The sequence below is a fragment of the Pantherophis guttatus genome, chromosome 2 (assembly GCF_059756535.1).
Source record: "Pantherophis guttatus breed Tessera chromosome 2, ASM5975653v1, whole genome shotgun sequence".
Classification (NCBI taxonomy): Eukaryota; Metazoa; Chordata; class Lepidosauria; order Squamata; family Colubridae; genus Pantherophis; species Pantherophis guttatus.
The window spans coordinates 204,195,792-204,211,414 of record NC_142064.1 but is presented as its reverse complement, the minus strand read 5'-3'; the positions used below and the strand labels follow the sequence as shown (position 1 = coordinate 204,211,414).

The following is a 15,623-nucleotide window of genomic DNA, read 5'->3' as shown; positions in this document are numbered from 1 at the left end:
TCGGGGCGAGGAGGGCTCGCGTTGTATGCATTCACGGCTGCGAGCTGGAGATGCACGGGGAGGGAGGGAGGGAGGGGCGCGCCGCTCGGGCTGCGAAGCTTAACGGTCCTCCGGATGGTTAAGGCCCTTTTAAGCCGTAATTAAAACCGGCTTTTAAAAATGCAATTTGGGTGGTGTTCGCTTTCTGCTAAAGATGGTTATGGGGGAGGGTCAAATGGGCCGCCTTTGCAAACTGCGGCTTCCTAACAGCAAAAATGCAGTCCGGGGCATTTCCTCCTCCTCAATTGTCATTCGCACCTGCAGCTCATCGAGCGCTTAACAGAGACAGTCGATCACGTCTTCTCCTTTCTTTTGCAAAATGCGAAGGGCCGCTTTGTAGTTTTTCTTCCCTGATCGAGACCCACGTCTCCTTCCTGTTCCTTTCGGCTAAGGGTGAGGCGGTTGCAAGCCCCAGAAAGGGACTGAAAAGGGAGAAAACAAAACGGCCGAGGTGTGGTATAAAGGAGGATCCGGCTGGTGGGTTTGTTCAGCGTGCGGTCAGGGAAGGGGGCAGCTTCCTCCTTGACTGACACGTGCTGCTTCTTTCTGCTTCTGTTGACGCCTTTGTCTTGGAGCGCGAAGGAGGCTCTTCCCTTCGGGGCTCGAAGCCCGTCAGGCTCGGCTAGCCAGGGCTGGGCGAGAGCCGCCCTCTTCTGCTTTTCTCTGGCTGGCGTTTCCGTTTTGGCTGGGCAGGCCGGAGGACAAGGCGGTCTCCGCTCTCTTTGTTATTGCTTTTGTTTCGCGCGGAGCACGTGGCCTGTGATCTCGCGGTTCTTAAAGTTACAGATCCCCAACCCAGGCTCCTGCAGTCCGTTCTGACTCCTTGGATCCCCTCTCCTGACCTTTGAGAGGAAAAAGGCGAGAGACATTCCCAGGAAAGAGCAGAGTGGGATGGGAAGAGGAATTGCGGGCGACCCCCGGGGGAAGATGAACGGCCACTGCCTGATCGAGATCGGGTCCGGCGTTTTGCAGCAAACGCAGAGCAGCTGGGTGGCAATCAAAGTGCGGGATTTATTCCGATTGGGATTGACGGGCAGTGAGAGATTTCGAGCCCGAAAAACGGTTGGTGGCGTCTGGGTCGCCGGTTTGTGTTGTGAAACAAATTTCTGAAGGTGACTTGTGAAGGCAAAGGACATGTGGAGGCAACAGGGACCAGGGTGGGGTGGGAGTGGGGGGTGGTCATGGTTGGAAGTAGCTTTCAGGCACTGCTTCTTTTTCTCTCTTGTACAGAGGTGGGTAACCTTTCCGAGCGTTTATGGCCATGGTGGTTTCCTGTCATGAGTTTCTCTAAAGCTGCTACTGCCGCTCCTTTCCAGATGTTGAACTCCTTAAACTTCATGAAGTCCGGGTAGAATGACATGGGGAGGGGGGAATTGTGGGAGGCGTGTTCCAAATGATGGAGCATGCATGTGGGAGATGGAACCATATGGAGGTTTTATTTCAAGATGCCAATTCTATGAGAACCACCTCTTGAACAGAGCCAGTCTCACAAAGTTTGCAAACCTCTCTTGTTCCCCGGAAACATTGGAAACATACTGCAGGTTGTTCCACGAGAGGGGAACATTTTCCTTCCTTGGTTTCTCCAAATGGATCCAGAACTGTATGGTTTGAATTGAAATGGAGGAGAGAAACAGGAAGTAAGCAAAGTTATTGATTATTAGGTTTGGTTTTAGAAATGACAGCAAATAAAACGGGAAATTTCTACAAAAGGAGAAAAATCTTAAAGTTGCTTTGAAGAGTTTGTTGGCCCTCGGGCTGTTATTACTCTAAAATAATTAAAGGAGAATATGAGTAGAAATCAAAATTGCTATTTAATTTTGTGACATAATTTCTGATTGATCTACCAGTCAGAAAGTATAGCTCCTTGATGAATTTATCTGTCTTGGATTTTGCATATCTTGATATATTTTGGGACCCCTTTTTCTTCCTTACTCTCTATCTTGTTTCTCTATTTAACTTGTAATGTTTATGCAAAATTTGAAGCATGTGATATGACACAGGCTTCACAAGAAATGTGGAGAGATGGGTCTGGTACATTCTGGGATTTTCCCAATATCTGTACTGACATGATGATTTGGTACATTTTTCCTTTTAAAACTAGCAGGAAACACAATATTATTTTCTGTGGCGTGCCTGGTGAGGCCTGAAGGCAAATATGCATTATATATGTTAGCTGATTGCCACTCTGTTCAGTTAGAGGTCACAGAACTCATGAGATTTAACATACTGGAACACTAGAAGGCTTGGATAATGTCTGAGGAGATACTTAGCTTAGGTGCAGGAAGCTTTCCCCAATCTGTATTTGGATTTCAGTACCCAGTTAGCTTTCCTTTGAGAATCAGGATCCCAGTGTACCTGGAGGGCACCAGGTTGAAGAAAGCTGTTCCACTATAATGCTCTATTATGTTATTCTGAAGATTTTTCCCAGTTGACATAGTAGTGCTGATCAGTGAAAATAATTGCTTTATTGTGTCAGTTAACTCCACTTGACAGTGGCTAGCCAAAGAATGATTAGATGAATTGACACATTGTTAGTTCCCAGACAGTTTTTATTTGCCACTAGTAGATGCAGTAGAGTTGATAGTTAAGATAAAAAGAGTGCCTTCTAACATTTAGGTCTCCTGCTGAGTGTCCAATAATAACATTATTTCAGTCAGGAGCAGTGTGATTGCCATTCCACTCTAAGTGGAAAAGTACCTTGGTCCTGTTCAGATATTTTCTTTTGCATTTATATGTTTAAAAGAGCCCTTTAATTTGGGGAAGTTGCAGAGAGATTTTACTGTACTTTGTGAAAGTTAAAGTGGAGATACATTTGCTAGACTTGGGATGCCACAGTCACCAGAGAACCTAGTCAATCTTGAATTTCAGAAAAGCTAACTAGAGTTAGACTTAATTAGTGGGATAGGAGACCTGCATGAAATCTGAGGGCTGTAGGCTAATTAAGAAAAAAATATTTAGGGAGTAGACAGTGGCAAACCACTTCTGAACAGTTGCCAAAAAACCTGCATGAAAAAATCTCCATAAGCCACTAGTTGATGAGCTGCATTTGAGTTTTACTTGTTACTTTTAAGGAGCAGCAAGAGTCTGTTTAAAAATTGTGAAAAGATTCATCTGGTTTCTTGTAAAACTGCTTGTGGAATATCTCACCCTATAATTTAAGACAGAACAAGAAGCAGTAACGTAAGCTGGAGAATGGACAAAGGCAAATATTTTAGGTGTTTTCATTTATTTTTAATGCTTAAACTGTCTTGAAATGAGTCTTGATTAATTGGAAAAGTGGTGTTAAAACCCAAACAAAAACTGAAATACTTTACAGTAGTGAGAAAGGGGGAGATACCTTCCTCAGCTCAGAGCCTATAATAGAGAAAGGTTATTTTTTTGTAGAAATAACCACGTAATACTGATGCCTTCGAAATGAAAAGTAAAATCTTCAAGTTAGCTTGTGTCCTGTTAAATCAATGGCCACATCTATATAGTTGTTCTGGCAATAATGTGGAGGCAAATACCCTTATGCCTAGGCATGTCAAACTGGCAGCTCGCAGGCCACATACAGCCCACAGAGGCCACGCCCACTCTGGCTCTGCAAGGGCAAAAAACATCACGATACAGCCCATGATGTGATCGGGTTTGATACCCCTGATTAGTACAAAATACAGTAGAATTTGAGGCATACAATATCCTTATATATTGCAATTGGAAATCCCAGCTCACTCAGCATTGGCTTCAGCTGGCAGAGGTGGGGAAGTACCACAGCGAATTGCCTTGTGTTTGTGCAAGAGCATTTATAAGTAATTCTAGCCATTTTACAAATATAATTACTGACTGTTCTTGTTACCCTAAAGGTAGCTGCTGTATAGGATTGTCCTCTCTAAAATAATTTTTTCTTCAACAAGCCAGGCAAACAGATGACTGTGAAGAAACAAATATTGCAAAAGAACAGGAGGGCAATTCTGATCAGTAACACAGGCCATTATCTTCATATACCAAATGCCTTGATGGTCTGCTCTTGCTGAGCCAGAAGTTAAATTAGAAAAAAAAATTGACTGGAGGAAGACAATTTTATTTTTTCTAAATCAATTGCCTTGACCTTTCTTGAATTTAATACTTGATTATGGGATGTTCATTTAGGACATCACAATCTCCCATTGGAATAATGTGGCATGTTCTAAATCAGTGGTCCCCAACCTTTTTATCGCCGCGGCCCGCTGAGCGCGCGCAGGGGTTGGGGCACGGCCCAGGAGCTTTTGCGCACGGCCCAGTGCGCAAAAGCGGCCGGGGGACATGAACGCTGCAGCGCAAAGGCTCCTGGGCCGTGCGCTGCAGCGTTCATGTCCCCCGGCCGCTGCGCGGCCCGGTGCCAGGTACTCCACGGCCCGGCACCGGTCCGCGGACCGGGGGTTGGGGACCACTGTTCTAAATTACTATTGGAAAGGATAGTTTATTAATTTGCTTTGTGTTGTCTGTTTTTAACATTAATATGGCACTGTTGCAACGTTTGGTTATTGTTCTGCTTTTCATACAGTTAAACAATGTCATTCCAAACTTGCTATTGGTTGTCCATTTTTTCTTTCAGCAATAAACAAAGGAATTTCTAACACCAGACATCATGCGGAAAAAAAGTTTAATTCAGAGAGGGCAATGGGAATCAGTTATCCCTTGAAGCATAAAGTCTCACATTGCCAACAAGATTGGATATTTTTGTGTATGAGAAGGGAGGGGAGGTTTGTTGGCTACCATTTTTGTGTTAATATATGTGTTTAATTATAAACTACAATGAAAGTTGTCTTGAAAAAGTTATAGTGTTCCTAGGAGGGGAATTTATTTAGAAAACATGTGGAACTTATATAAATTCATGTTAAGATTAATGAATTAGTAGAAAATCATAATGTTTCAACATGTAAAGAATGGAATAACTGCTTTTAAAATGAAATTGTAGGCAAATTACAAAAGTGACTGTGCATAGCCACAGGGAGAAGATTTGAGAAATATTATTTGTCCAATCTTAGAAATAAATTTGCAACTAATAGATACTGGTAGTCCTCAGGTTATGATGGTAATTGGGTCTGGAATTTTCTTGGCTAAGCAACGGAGTTGCAAAGTGTGACATCATGGGACTGCATCGGTTAACAATCCTAGCAGTCCAGGTTGCCCTTGTAACCTCAGTATTGTGTGGATTGTTAAGTGGTAAGAGATGGAACTCACAGGCTATGATCACTGTGTGTTTATTTGTGTGCCATGGTTAATGCTAAGATGTATGCTATGGAGACTGGGCAGGTGATGAGGTCCTACTCTGTAGTGGGGTTCTTCAGGAAAAAAAAAAGTGGCAGGAATGACTTATAACCTTTCCAGATTTCCCATTGACTCTGCTTGTGGGAAGCTGGCACAGAAGGTTATAAATGATGATCACTTGACTGTGGCTTGCTGTGATGTCATAATTGCAAGATGGGCCCTCAGATTGCAATCAAGTGACCATGGGGATGTTCTATTTGTGAATTGGTGTTCAGTGCTATTGTAATTTTGAATGGTCACAATTCAAGGACAACCTGTAAATGGGTTTAGGGGATGATCTAGGCAGAGAGTGACCACGTTAACGACAGCGACAATTTACAAATGTAATCCTGAATTCAATTATGGCCATAAATTAAGCACTACCTGTACATTCCTGTTGTATTTACTGATGGCCAGCCATTGGTCCTGATTAAAATGAGAGATCCCTTTTGTGTAAAGGAGAGAGTAGGGGAGCTCCTAGAGGTCTGATGTGAGGAATGTTCTTGAATAAAATAATCTGACTTCACTTGGAATTGGATGCCAGCTGGTTGCAATAAATAACAGAATTATTTAACCTATACCTTAAGGTGGTCTGAACAGGTAGTAACTGGCCAGAAAGAGATTTCGGAGCCATGAGGAACAGTTTGAGGTAACTGTCAGTCCTCTATGCAGGTGCTTTTTAAAAAAAGGTCAGATTTTATGGTTGGAATCATTAATTTGAAAATAAAACTGCCAATATAATAATGTTCTTGCACAAATCTTAAATGAGTCTACAGTTGGAATATTGTGTATAGTTCTGATCATCACACATTATAAAAAGATGCAAAAAAGGCAAATAATTTATTAAGGATTATTACTTATTAAGATGAGACTGTCTCCTCTACAGGAAAATCTGTAGCAACTCAGTCTCAGTCTTTTGATCACCGTTGTAGAATTTGAGGTCATCTAGTGAATCAATGCAGGATAATTCAGGAATCACAGAATTAAATGGGTTTCTTTTTACACAGTGCATGGTTAAACTATAGAATTCACTGCTAGCAGTTGTAATGGTTTGAATTCTAATTTAAATGGTTTTTAAAAAAGATCAGGTTATAATATTACTTTTTTTTACCTCCTGTATCATAGGGCAACCTTCCCTAAAAGCTGATTGCTGGGTAGTGACATTAGAATGTTAGTATATGCTTACATTTTTAAAATGAGACTCTGGATGTAGCTCATTAGTATCTACCTCATCCAGATGGTATTGGAATTAATAATGGGGGGTCTTTATGTTTATCATTGCAGGACTTTTAAGACTTTCTTTGCTAATGTGATCTATGAATTCTTTGTCAGATCTGGATATTCAGTTTAAATCTCTTTCAGGTTTTCTTGGCCCATTTGCTGTCTTATATTTTTAAGTTACGTGTCTTGTTCTGTGGATTAAGCTGGAGTGCTCTGAGCTTCTTAAAAGAAAGGAAGAGATAAAATTGGATTCACAACTAGATTTAATTACAAGTGATAGAAGAGAATGAAAGATAGGAAACAGAAAAGGCATAGAAATGAACAAGCAAATCAAAATTACTATGAAGTGAGCTATTCAGGGAGAACTTTTAAATGGAGACCACGTAATATGAAGAAAGTCTTAGTCTATCACTGAATACGTGGAGATTTTTTCACCTCTTGCTGTTGTGTTGCAGCCTACCAGTGATGTCCCTCCAGCATAACTCTTCTAGAGGTTGTTCTGATTTAAAACTTAAAACTCTTTTTATTACAGAGCTTGTATTCAATAGCTGTTTCATCACTTTTTGCAGATCCCAAAGAACCAGTGTGGAACTGCGTTTGGAGTGTGAGATCCAGCATCACCTTTTGCCTTGTGAACATCCCCAATGCGACCATGGGAACTGGCAGTGAATAGGTGGCCTCCTGTCCCATTTGACCAGCAACAATTCCCAGGGGAGAGCTGTGGCAGCCCAGCACACCTCAGGAGAAGGTACAGTGCTTCAACTTTTAACTAATGTTGATCATCAGTGCAAACCAGCATTCTTCCTATGGGCTTCGGGATTCAGAGGCTTGATGTGCCTCCTTAAAACATGTCACAGAGATTGTGCTGCATGACGACAGATGACCCCTCTAGTTTTTAAAGAATACATATGTGGTTTAAAATAGCAGCACTCAGTTCCATATTAAAATAAATGTAAATTTTGCCTCAATTCTTGATCACTTAGTGTCCATATTAGCTTCTCTGCAACTTCATGGAAGTGCTCTTTTCACTACTACTTCTGAGATATTTTTGGATTTCCCAGTCTAGTCAGTGGCTCCAAGATTTCTTCACAATCCCACATGTCGGTATTAAACAGGTCCACATCTTCCTCTCTCCAGTTGTTTCGAAATAATCTCGGTTCAACTAGGAACTCTCACTTGCAGTGACTGCCTTCTATAACAAAGCCAATATAGCCTAGAAAACCTGTTCAGTTTCTTGGTGAGCTTTATAGATCTTCCACAAGAAATCTTTTATAAACTTATGGACAGGTTGTTACAGTCACATTACTATTGATGTGGGACAGATATCAGAAATGGTTAGAAATAAATGTTTACTTCATGGATGAACCATTCATCATAAGCTTGTGTTTTATGACTATATCTGCTTCTAGATAATGAGATGGTTTTGCCCAGTTGCTTGGAATTTCATCATGTCCAGAAGATTCTCCGTGAAACTCAAGTGAGGTTGCAGAGCTTTGTGCATTTCTTCTCCTGGCATTTTTTCTCTGCAGAATGAAGGAATGACACATAGCAGAATCCTGGCAGTTATGCTACAGAGTCAGTGTATTCGAATGCACTAATTACACTTATGGCCTAATTTGCTCCATGTGCAGCTAGACCTGCCTCCACCCCACATAATATTAATATGTTGACCTATCCTTGACATTAAAATTGGTGTATTCATAGCTAAGAGGCCAGCACAGATAAGTGGCCAGCCCCTAGGGTCACCCCTCTATATTTCTCTCCCCGCAACTGGCACCACAGCCCTCCTTTCCGGCACCACTGGGGCCGACGTGAGCGACCTCTACAAACTCTCCTAGCCCAGGATGAGAACTACTTGCACCCGGCTTTTTTCCAGCAGCAGCAGCCACAGCCACAAGTCTCTGTAGATGAGCACCCAGCGTATGTTCTGGCCACCACGCCACCACGAATGCTTCACCCAGCGGCACACACATCCCACCAGCATCCATTCATGGTGGATCTCCATGACCAGGTAAGGTGGATGTTGTGTCATAAATACATTTAGAAACTTATGGCTGGGATATTGTCCAGCCTACATTTGGAAGAGTCTGTATTGCCCAAGGATAGTAAAACCATAAGAAGTTCCCCTTATTATATACTGAAAAGGGTAAATTGTGTAGTTGGATGTACTGTAACCAAGACTGAGCATCCTTTGAAAGCTTTTGCCTGTGAAAGGTTATATAACTGATAGTGTGAACCATCCTTAAATCTGTTTAAGATATAGCAGTTATTGGATCCAGTTGTTGACTGAAAGAATGGCAATGCAAGACCATGTGGGGGAATATAAAACTGCTCATAAGTACAGCACATGCTGTATAGTTGCTTGGCTGTTTTACTTGCAGGTGATGAGAGAACTTATAACTTCATAGGAAAGAGCATGCTTTTGTACGGGTAACAATTCTAAGCTGATTCTTTAATATCTTCAATTGAAAGATTCACATCTTTTGGTTGGGAAGCACTTCTGCTTGAAACCCTGAGGTACATTTTCCTCATTTCATTCACAGAATTTCCCCTTTTTGCTGCTAGTGATGGAATGCAAAAAGCAATGAAAGTTTCTGTATCGGCCATTAGGACCATTGTGAAGTCAAACTTATCCTGCTTTTGAGATTGAATTTTTCTTCGCACAAAGAGGAATATACAAACATTTTATAATTCTTTGGATGTTTGCCAGGTATCATATGATGGTATCTTAAAACAATATGTGTAAGGGTGATTAAATAGTTTTGTTCCTCTCATTTTTATTATATTGTTTCATGTAATGTAGGGATTTAAAATGTGATGCCTGAAATCAATTTCAGCATAAAGGCATTGTTTACACTTTTTAAAAGTATGCATCAGAATTCAGCATATATTTGATAAAAGCTGAAGTGACCAGAGTGGGAGTAGTGAAATCATAACCAGTGTAATGTGCAATCAATACCTTAGACATTATGGGAAAAGCCATCCAGGCCCTTTAAAATCTGTATTCTTTTAGCGGTGAATCTGCAGTAGTGTGACTGCTATAATTGTGGGAATGTTGTTCCTATGGCAACATGTACACAGCTGCTCCTGAAATTCTGAAACTTCCGGCAGGCCCAAGCATTTGACTTTTGACTTTCCATTTACGCTTCTGCCCTGTAAATCTTGCTTGTCCTCCGCTTGGTAAGACAGCATCAAAGAGTCCCTGCAGAGGGTAGGTCTCTTAAGAATCCATTGGTTTGCAGATATTTCTGGACTGTGATCAGACACTTCCATGGTAGCCAATAATTACGGCAGCTGTAATCCAACAACCGCATTTGAAGAACCTTGTGCTTCTCATCTCTGCTCCAGTACTCTATAGACTAAATTTCTTTCACACAAATATGTTTCTGTTACCAGAAATGTGTTGACTGATACTGATTAGTCTGTTTGCTGGCTGGCATCATCTTTCAGCGAGTTGGCAGCATACAGTTGTTGTACACTGGATTATGAATGTAATTTGTATGCTGTATGTGTTCGTTTAGCTACATTTAACTCCCAACAACATCAAACTCTCTAGCAGCCTGAATCTCTAGGCCAGTAGTATGCTTGACAAAGAGTTCATCTTCCAACAATACACAGGAAAAGATTTAACACTTTTTAGACTATACAGTTAAAGCTCCATCATAAAAACGTTTTAGACTAATGGAATATCAGGGGGAAAATGTTTTCAAGAAAATGAGAATAATTCCAGGTTGTGCTGCTGTTTGCTTTTGAGCCTAGTGTGTCTGAAATATAAAGCTTTCATGGGCATTGTCTATAATAAAAGGAAACTGAATACGTGGCTATCTAAGTCGTGTATATGAAATAAAGATAAAAAGTACTGCTTTCAGGAAAGGCAACAAAGCATCCTGGAGATGGATTGTTATTAGGACACTTTAGCTTGTTAAGGAACAGTGAAAATGAGGATATACAATTTACAAATACAGAAAAAACTGGATTACTTGATTACTAGGTAAAGCTGGGATGGTGGTTTAGACTCAGCAATATATGCATGACAATCTGGGAAGAGAATATTTTTCAGGAGAATTTTTTCTGTTACTGTTTCAATTTTTGGGTCATGAACACGCAACTTGAATTGTTTATGATTCTATGTTGTGGCTATCTCAAACTTTTATCACCAGGTTTATATGCCTTTGATTTGTTATCCCTAATGCTTCATCTTTATTCTTTGGTGTTTGTGCTGGTTTGAAATCACTTCCTTTTATGGTTTGCATCTGACTAGCACTTCCTTTTTTATTATTGCTTAATGTCAAATCTACACCATCATATATTAAAAAGATTAGTGGGAAAATATAAAATACTTTGGATGTGATTTGATTATTCTTTATCTCCCCTTCCCTTCCAGGTGCATCAGGGAGCTGTCCCTCTCTCCTATACGGTGACCACAGTAACAACACAAGGCTTCCCCATTCACACTAGCCAGCACATACCTGGCTGCAGTGCGCAGCAGCTCCCAGCATGCTCAGTGATGTTCAGTGGACAGCACTATCCACTCTGCTGCCTCCCACCCCCTGTGAGTCCTTTGGCTTAAAAAGAGCAGGAATTAATTATGGATGAGAGAATGACCTGGCATGAATTACCAATACTTTTTTGTACGTGTGGGGGGTCATGACAGCTATGAACTTTACCCAAATAATTAAGGGTCTGACTTGCAGAAGAAGTCACATGCTTGATTCATCTTGGGACACTGGCAATATGATCCAGATGGTCAAATCAGATCCCTGCCATAGTCTAATCACAATCTGGTTGCTTTGGAGTTTTTTATGGCTGTTTCCTGCTGCGGAGGGAGTTTGGGGTTGCTCCTGAGGCTCTAGGATGCACAGACAGTCTGGATCATTGCTTTGAATAAGAGTGCAATGATGACCATAGATTGGGTTGCATCTATACATCCCCTCACTGCTTGCAGATCCTGTGGTGCCCTCTGGTTTTTCAAAGGAGTTGCAGGAGATGGAATGACAGAACAGGTACCCAGAGCACTACTGAAAAAATAAAAACAGGATGTATCTGACAGAACATGGATAAGAGATTTTATGAAGGATTACCTTGTGACAATAGGAGCAGTGAAATGTAATTATTTTTCTGCTCTTAGTACATCTATAGATAAATAGTTCCCGACCCTGTTCATCATGATTCAGACCATCCTAGGAGGCAGGCCACTATGAGGATAATGAAGGCATCTGACAGATTAAGTTTCCAAGCTAAACTTTGGTTATGAAGGTCCTCTGGATTTGACTGAGGCATATTCATGTGCTACCTGGGAAAACTTTGAACCTGGTGATCCTGAAGAATTGTACAGAGTTCTTGGAATTGTAAACTCAGTCACCTTGATGTTATATCCTTGTACTTTTGTTTGGTTATGGTTATCCAGGAGATGGTGATTAACTCATCTTTGAATAAAGGGGATGGTCTTGTTTGTATTTAAGGAAGCAGTGGTTCTCCCACCCCAGGTACTCAAGAACCATTAGTCTACCCAGTAATACTGAATAATTCATGCTGAGTTTCCAACTCCCCCCCCTCCTCCTTTGGGAGGAACATTGTGAAAAGGTGACGGGGTGATAGCCATTGCCAGGAGAGGTTTGGCTCAAATTCATCTTGTGCATCAATTGTGCCTGTTCCTGGAATGTGAGATTCTGCTCAGTCAGTTGGGTCTTAGTTACTTCCCATTGGATAATTGCAAAACACTTTACATGGGACCCTTGAAGAGCACATAGAAGTAAGTCTAGAAATTGGCACTGCAGGTAGTTATGGACATTCCTTGGTACCACCATGATATACCATAACTTCATCATTACTTTGTGAGCTGCACTGGCTTCTGGATGCAAACTGTTGGTCATGATCTTAATGGATAGAGCTGGATTTTGAGGATATATGTTCTCAATTTTCTATGCTTATCCTGTGATCCAGTTAAACTAACTAAAGAAACCAAATAAAGCCATTTTAAGTAACCAAAATCTTAAGTAAACCCAAAAGAAGAAAAATCAAGAGGCATATATAGCATACAGTGTAAATCCTTTGGCAGGCAGCTCTTAGAGAAGAGGAAGTCATTGTGGCAGGAAGTAGCAGCAACAGCTTGCAATCTTCCCGCTGGATTCCCCATTGACTTTCTGGGGAAGCCAGCAGAAATGATTGCAAATGGTGGTCATATGATTGTGAGGTGCTTGGCAATTGTAAGTATGAACAGGTTGCCAAGCAGCCGGATTGTGATCATATGACTGTATGTTTTTTGGGGGGCGGGGTTGGTGCAATATTTTGCAACTGTCATGAACCACCAAGGGTATTATGATTCTACACTGTTGTTAAAAGGTTGGTTGTAAGTCAGGGACTACCTGTAAAAAAGCTAAGAAGGAACCCAAAAGACCAGGACATACATTTTCAGCACCCAGGTAAGCAGGGACTAATGTCGGAGAAATAAGCACAGAACAAAAAACTACCAAAAAGAAAACAGCACCCCTGTCAAGCTGGCAAGGCAAGCTACTATATATGAACAAGGAGGAAATACCATGCTCGTATTGATGGTGTTACCTAGTTTTGTAATGAAACATCTGCAAGCAAGCAACCAAACTCAAAGAGTATCAAGGAGTCGACAGTTCAACTCTGAGTTATGTATATACTCTTCTGTTGGAGAGAATAAATAACTTGGTTTCCATTTAAAGGGCTTTAGGCCCTTGCTAGTCTTTGGAGATGGCATTTTGCTGCCAAATGGATTCTTACCTTTTTATTGCCAGCCTGAGGTCAATTATTTTTCAAGTAGACATGTTGATCCTAAATGTACTGAAGGTAGCTTTCTTTTGAGGATGCTGTCTTTCTGTTTTCGTCTTACAGCTGATCCAGGCCTGTGCCATGCAGCAACTCCATGTCTCTTATCAAACATTCCCACCACTCATTTCCAGTGATCATTATATCCTGCATCCTCCACCACCTGTGCCACCACACCAGCCTCCACATATGACAGCCCTCGGCCAGTTTGTCCCACTCCAGCCACAGCATCCTCGCATGGTAAGTTTCTTGAGATGGCATAAATTGGATCAGAAGGAAGAAGTATCAGTGCTCTTATTTCCCCACACCTGCATCTAGTATTGTGCAAAAACTTGTACAATCATAGCATCTACTGATTTCCTAAAATCTTGGAATCAAAGAAAGTATTTTGTAGCATAGAAGAAGAAGCTTGCACATGGTCTCTCATGCCATAGTCATTTCCTGTCTAAAGGACTGCAGTACCTGGAGCTACTCTCGAAAACCAACAGTCGAAATTGGTTCCGAATGCAGAAGGAGAAGCATAAATAATTCTGGAAACACCTTAGTGTGCTCACACCACACCATGCTTTGCAAGTTACACTGACTCCCTAAAGCAGGGGTCTGCAACCTTAAATACTCAAAAACCCATTTGGCCCGTTTTCCCAGAGAAAAGAATACACAGGGAGCCACAAAACCTGGGTGGGCGTGGCCAACTCGATGTCATTCACTTCCACCAGTCACATGACACCCCCCCCCCGCCACACCTACCCAGCCTGTCATTAGGTCAGAGAACCAGTTGTTTAAAAATATCGGGAACCACAAAATCCTTTTGACATATCTCTCTTTCCCCTCCTTCCCTCCCCCCCCCCCCCGTATCTCTCTATGATTCCCTCTCTCCCCCTCTCTCTGTATCTCTCTTATGATTCCCTCTCTCCCCCTCTCTCTATATCTCTATCTCTGCCCTGGCCGCTTCTCCATCCCCCGCCATTGCCCTTACCTTCTAAGGCCAGGCAAGGAATGACTGGGAGGGGAGGGTGAGGGGCGGGGCCAGCCAGTGGTGGGATCACCTGACAGGGAGCCACAGCAGAGGGCCCAAAGAGCCGCATGTGGCTCTGGAGCCGCACGTTGCTGACTCCTGCCCTAAAGGCTTCTTGATGCAATTCAAAGTGTTGTTATCTGTAAAGCTCTTTGTGGCACAAAGCCGGGTTACTTGAGGAACTGCCTGGCTCCAATTGTCTCTGCTTATCCTGTGCGATCCAGCAAAGTGGAAATGTTTTGGTTCCCTTCCACAAAATAGTGTCGCTCCTGGGGTCCAGGGATATGTCTGTATTTTTTGTACTTCTGGAACATCATTTCCCCTGAGGCTTAGATGGCCTCAGCCTTTATGTACTATCACAAGACCCTAAAAGCCTGGCTCTTCTCCTAAACGTTGGGCCAGACATAGGTTCAGCCTATGTATATTGTCAGACTATTGAATAAGATATGTGCTCCTTAGGATCTTTCTTCTGTTGTTATTGATACCGTCTCCTATTATTTTATGTTCCAGTGTATTATTTTATTTCATATTATAGTCTATCTAATAATTAATTCCTTTGAATTGTAAATTGCCCAGAATCCATCTGGTAAATTGGGTGGCCATATAAATATAGAGGGAGGGGAAAGAGAAAAAAGAGGGAGGGAGGGAGAGAGAGAAGGAAGAGAAGGAAGGAAGGAAAGAGAAAGAGGAAGGAAGGAAGGAAGGAAGGAAGGAAGGAAGGAAGGAAGGAAGGAAGGAAGGAAGAAAGAGAAAGAAAAAGAAAAGAAAGAAAGAAAGAAAGAAAGAAAAGAACTTGGAGCAAGGCTTGAAGAAAATGTCAGATGATTGGAGCAGTGAGTAGCCATAGTTTGGTTAATGAGAAAGATGAAAAAGACACCAGTAGCTCACAGAATAAACCACCTTCCCTAAGGAAGATGATAATCAAAGGAGTCAGCCAAAAGTAAAAAGCAGATTTAGATGTTTTTCATCCTGCAACTCAGAAGCGGCTTTCAGATCTTAGTGCAGAAAGAAGCTGTGAGCCTTCAGAGAAGAAAGCAAGTCCTGTGGAATACAGTGGCTAATCCCTAAAGAACACGAGAAGATGCGGGTTGGTCCTCCCAGGAAATATGACTTACTTTGTTGATAGCTTTTTTTCTACAGATAATAGAGGAGAGCACACAAAAAAATCAGCTGTTTTTAGCTCTTTCCTTTTGATCACTGGATAAAACTTAGTTGAGCAAGAGGGAGTAGGAGGAACCGGGGTAGGGGGTCCAAGACCTGTTCCCTCTCATTCCAGAGTACACCA

The 15,623-nt window shown here is 41.8% G+C and overlaps 1 protein-coding gene across 5 annotated transcripts in view; it reads left to right on the top strand.

Annotated features, from left to right (window-relative positions):
* Positions 1-15,623, top strand: part of RNF44 (ring finger protein 44) — an 89,947-nt gene that overhangs the window by 62,981 nt on the left and 11,343 nt on the right. For 4 of the 5 annotated variants that reach the window (XM_060688481.2, XM_087887551.1, XM_087887552.1 and 1 more), the window contains 4 exons: positions 7,098-7,276; positions 8,311-8,539; positions 10,913-11,080; positions 13,390-13,563. In XM_060688481.2, the coding sequence (XP_060544464.1) occupies positions 7,173-7,276; positions 8,311-8,539; positions 10,913-11,080; positions 13,390-13,563 (675 nt within the window). In that variant the 5' untranslated portion in view covers positions 7,098-7,172. Of the gene's footprint in view, positions 1-140; positions 1,102-7,097; positions 7,277-8,310; positions 8,540-10,912; positions 11,081-13,389; positions 13,564-15,623 lie in introns of those variants that run through there. The other variant, XM_060688480.2, reaches the window with a different exon arrangement.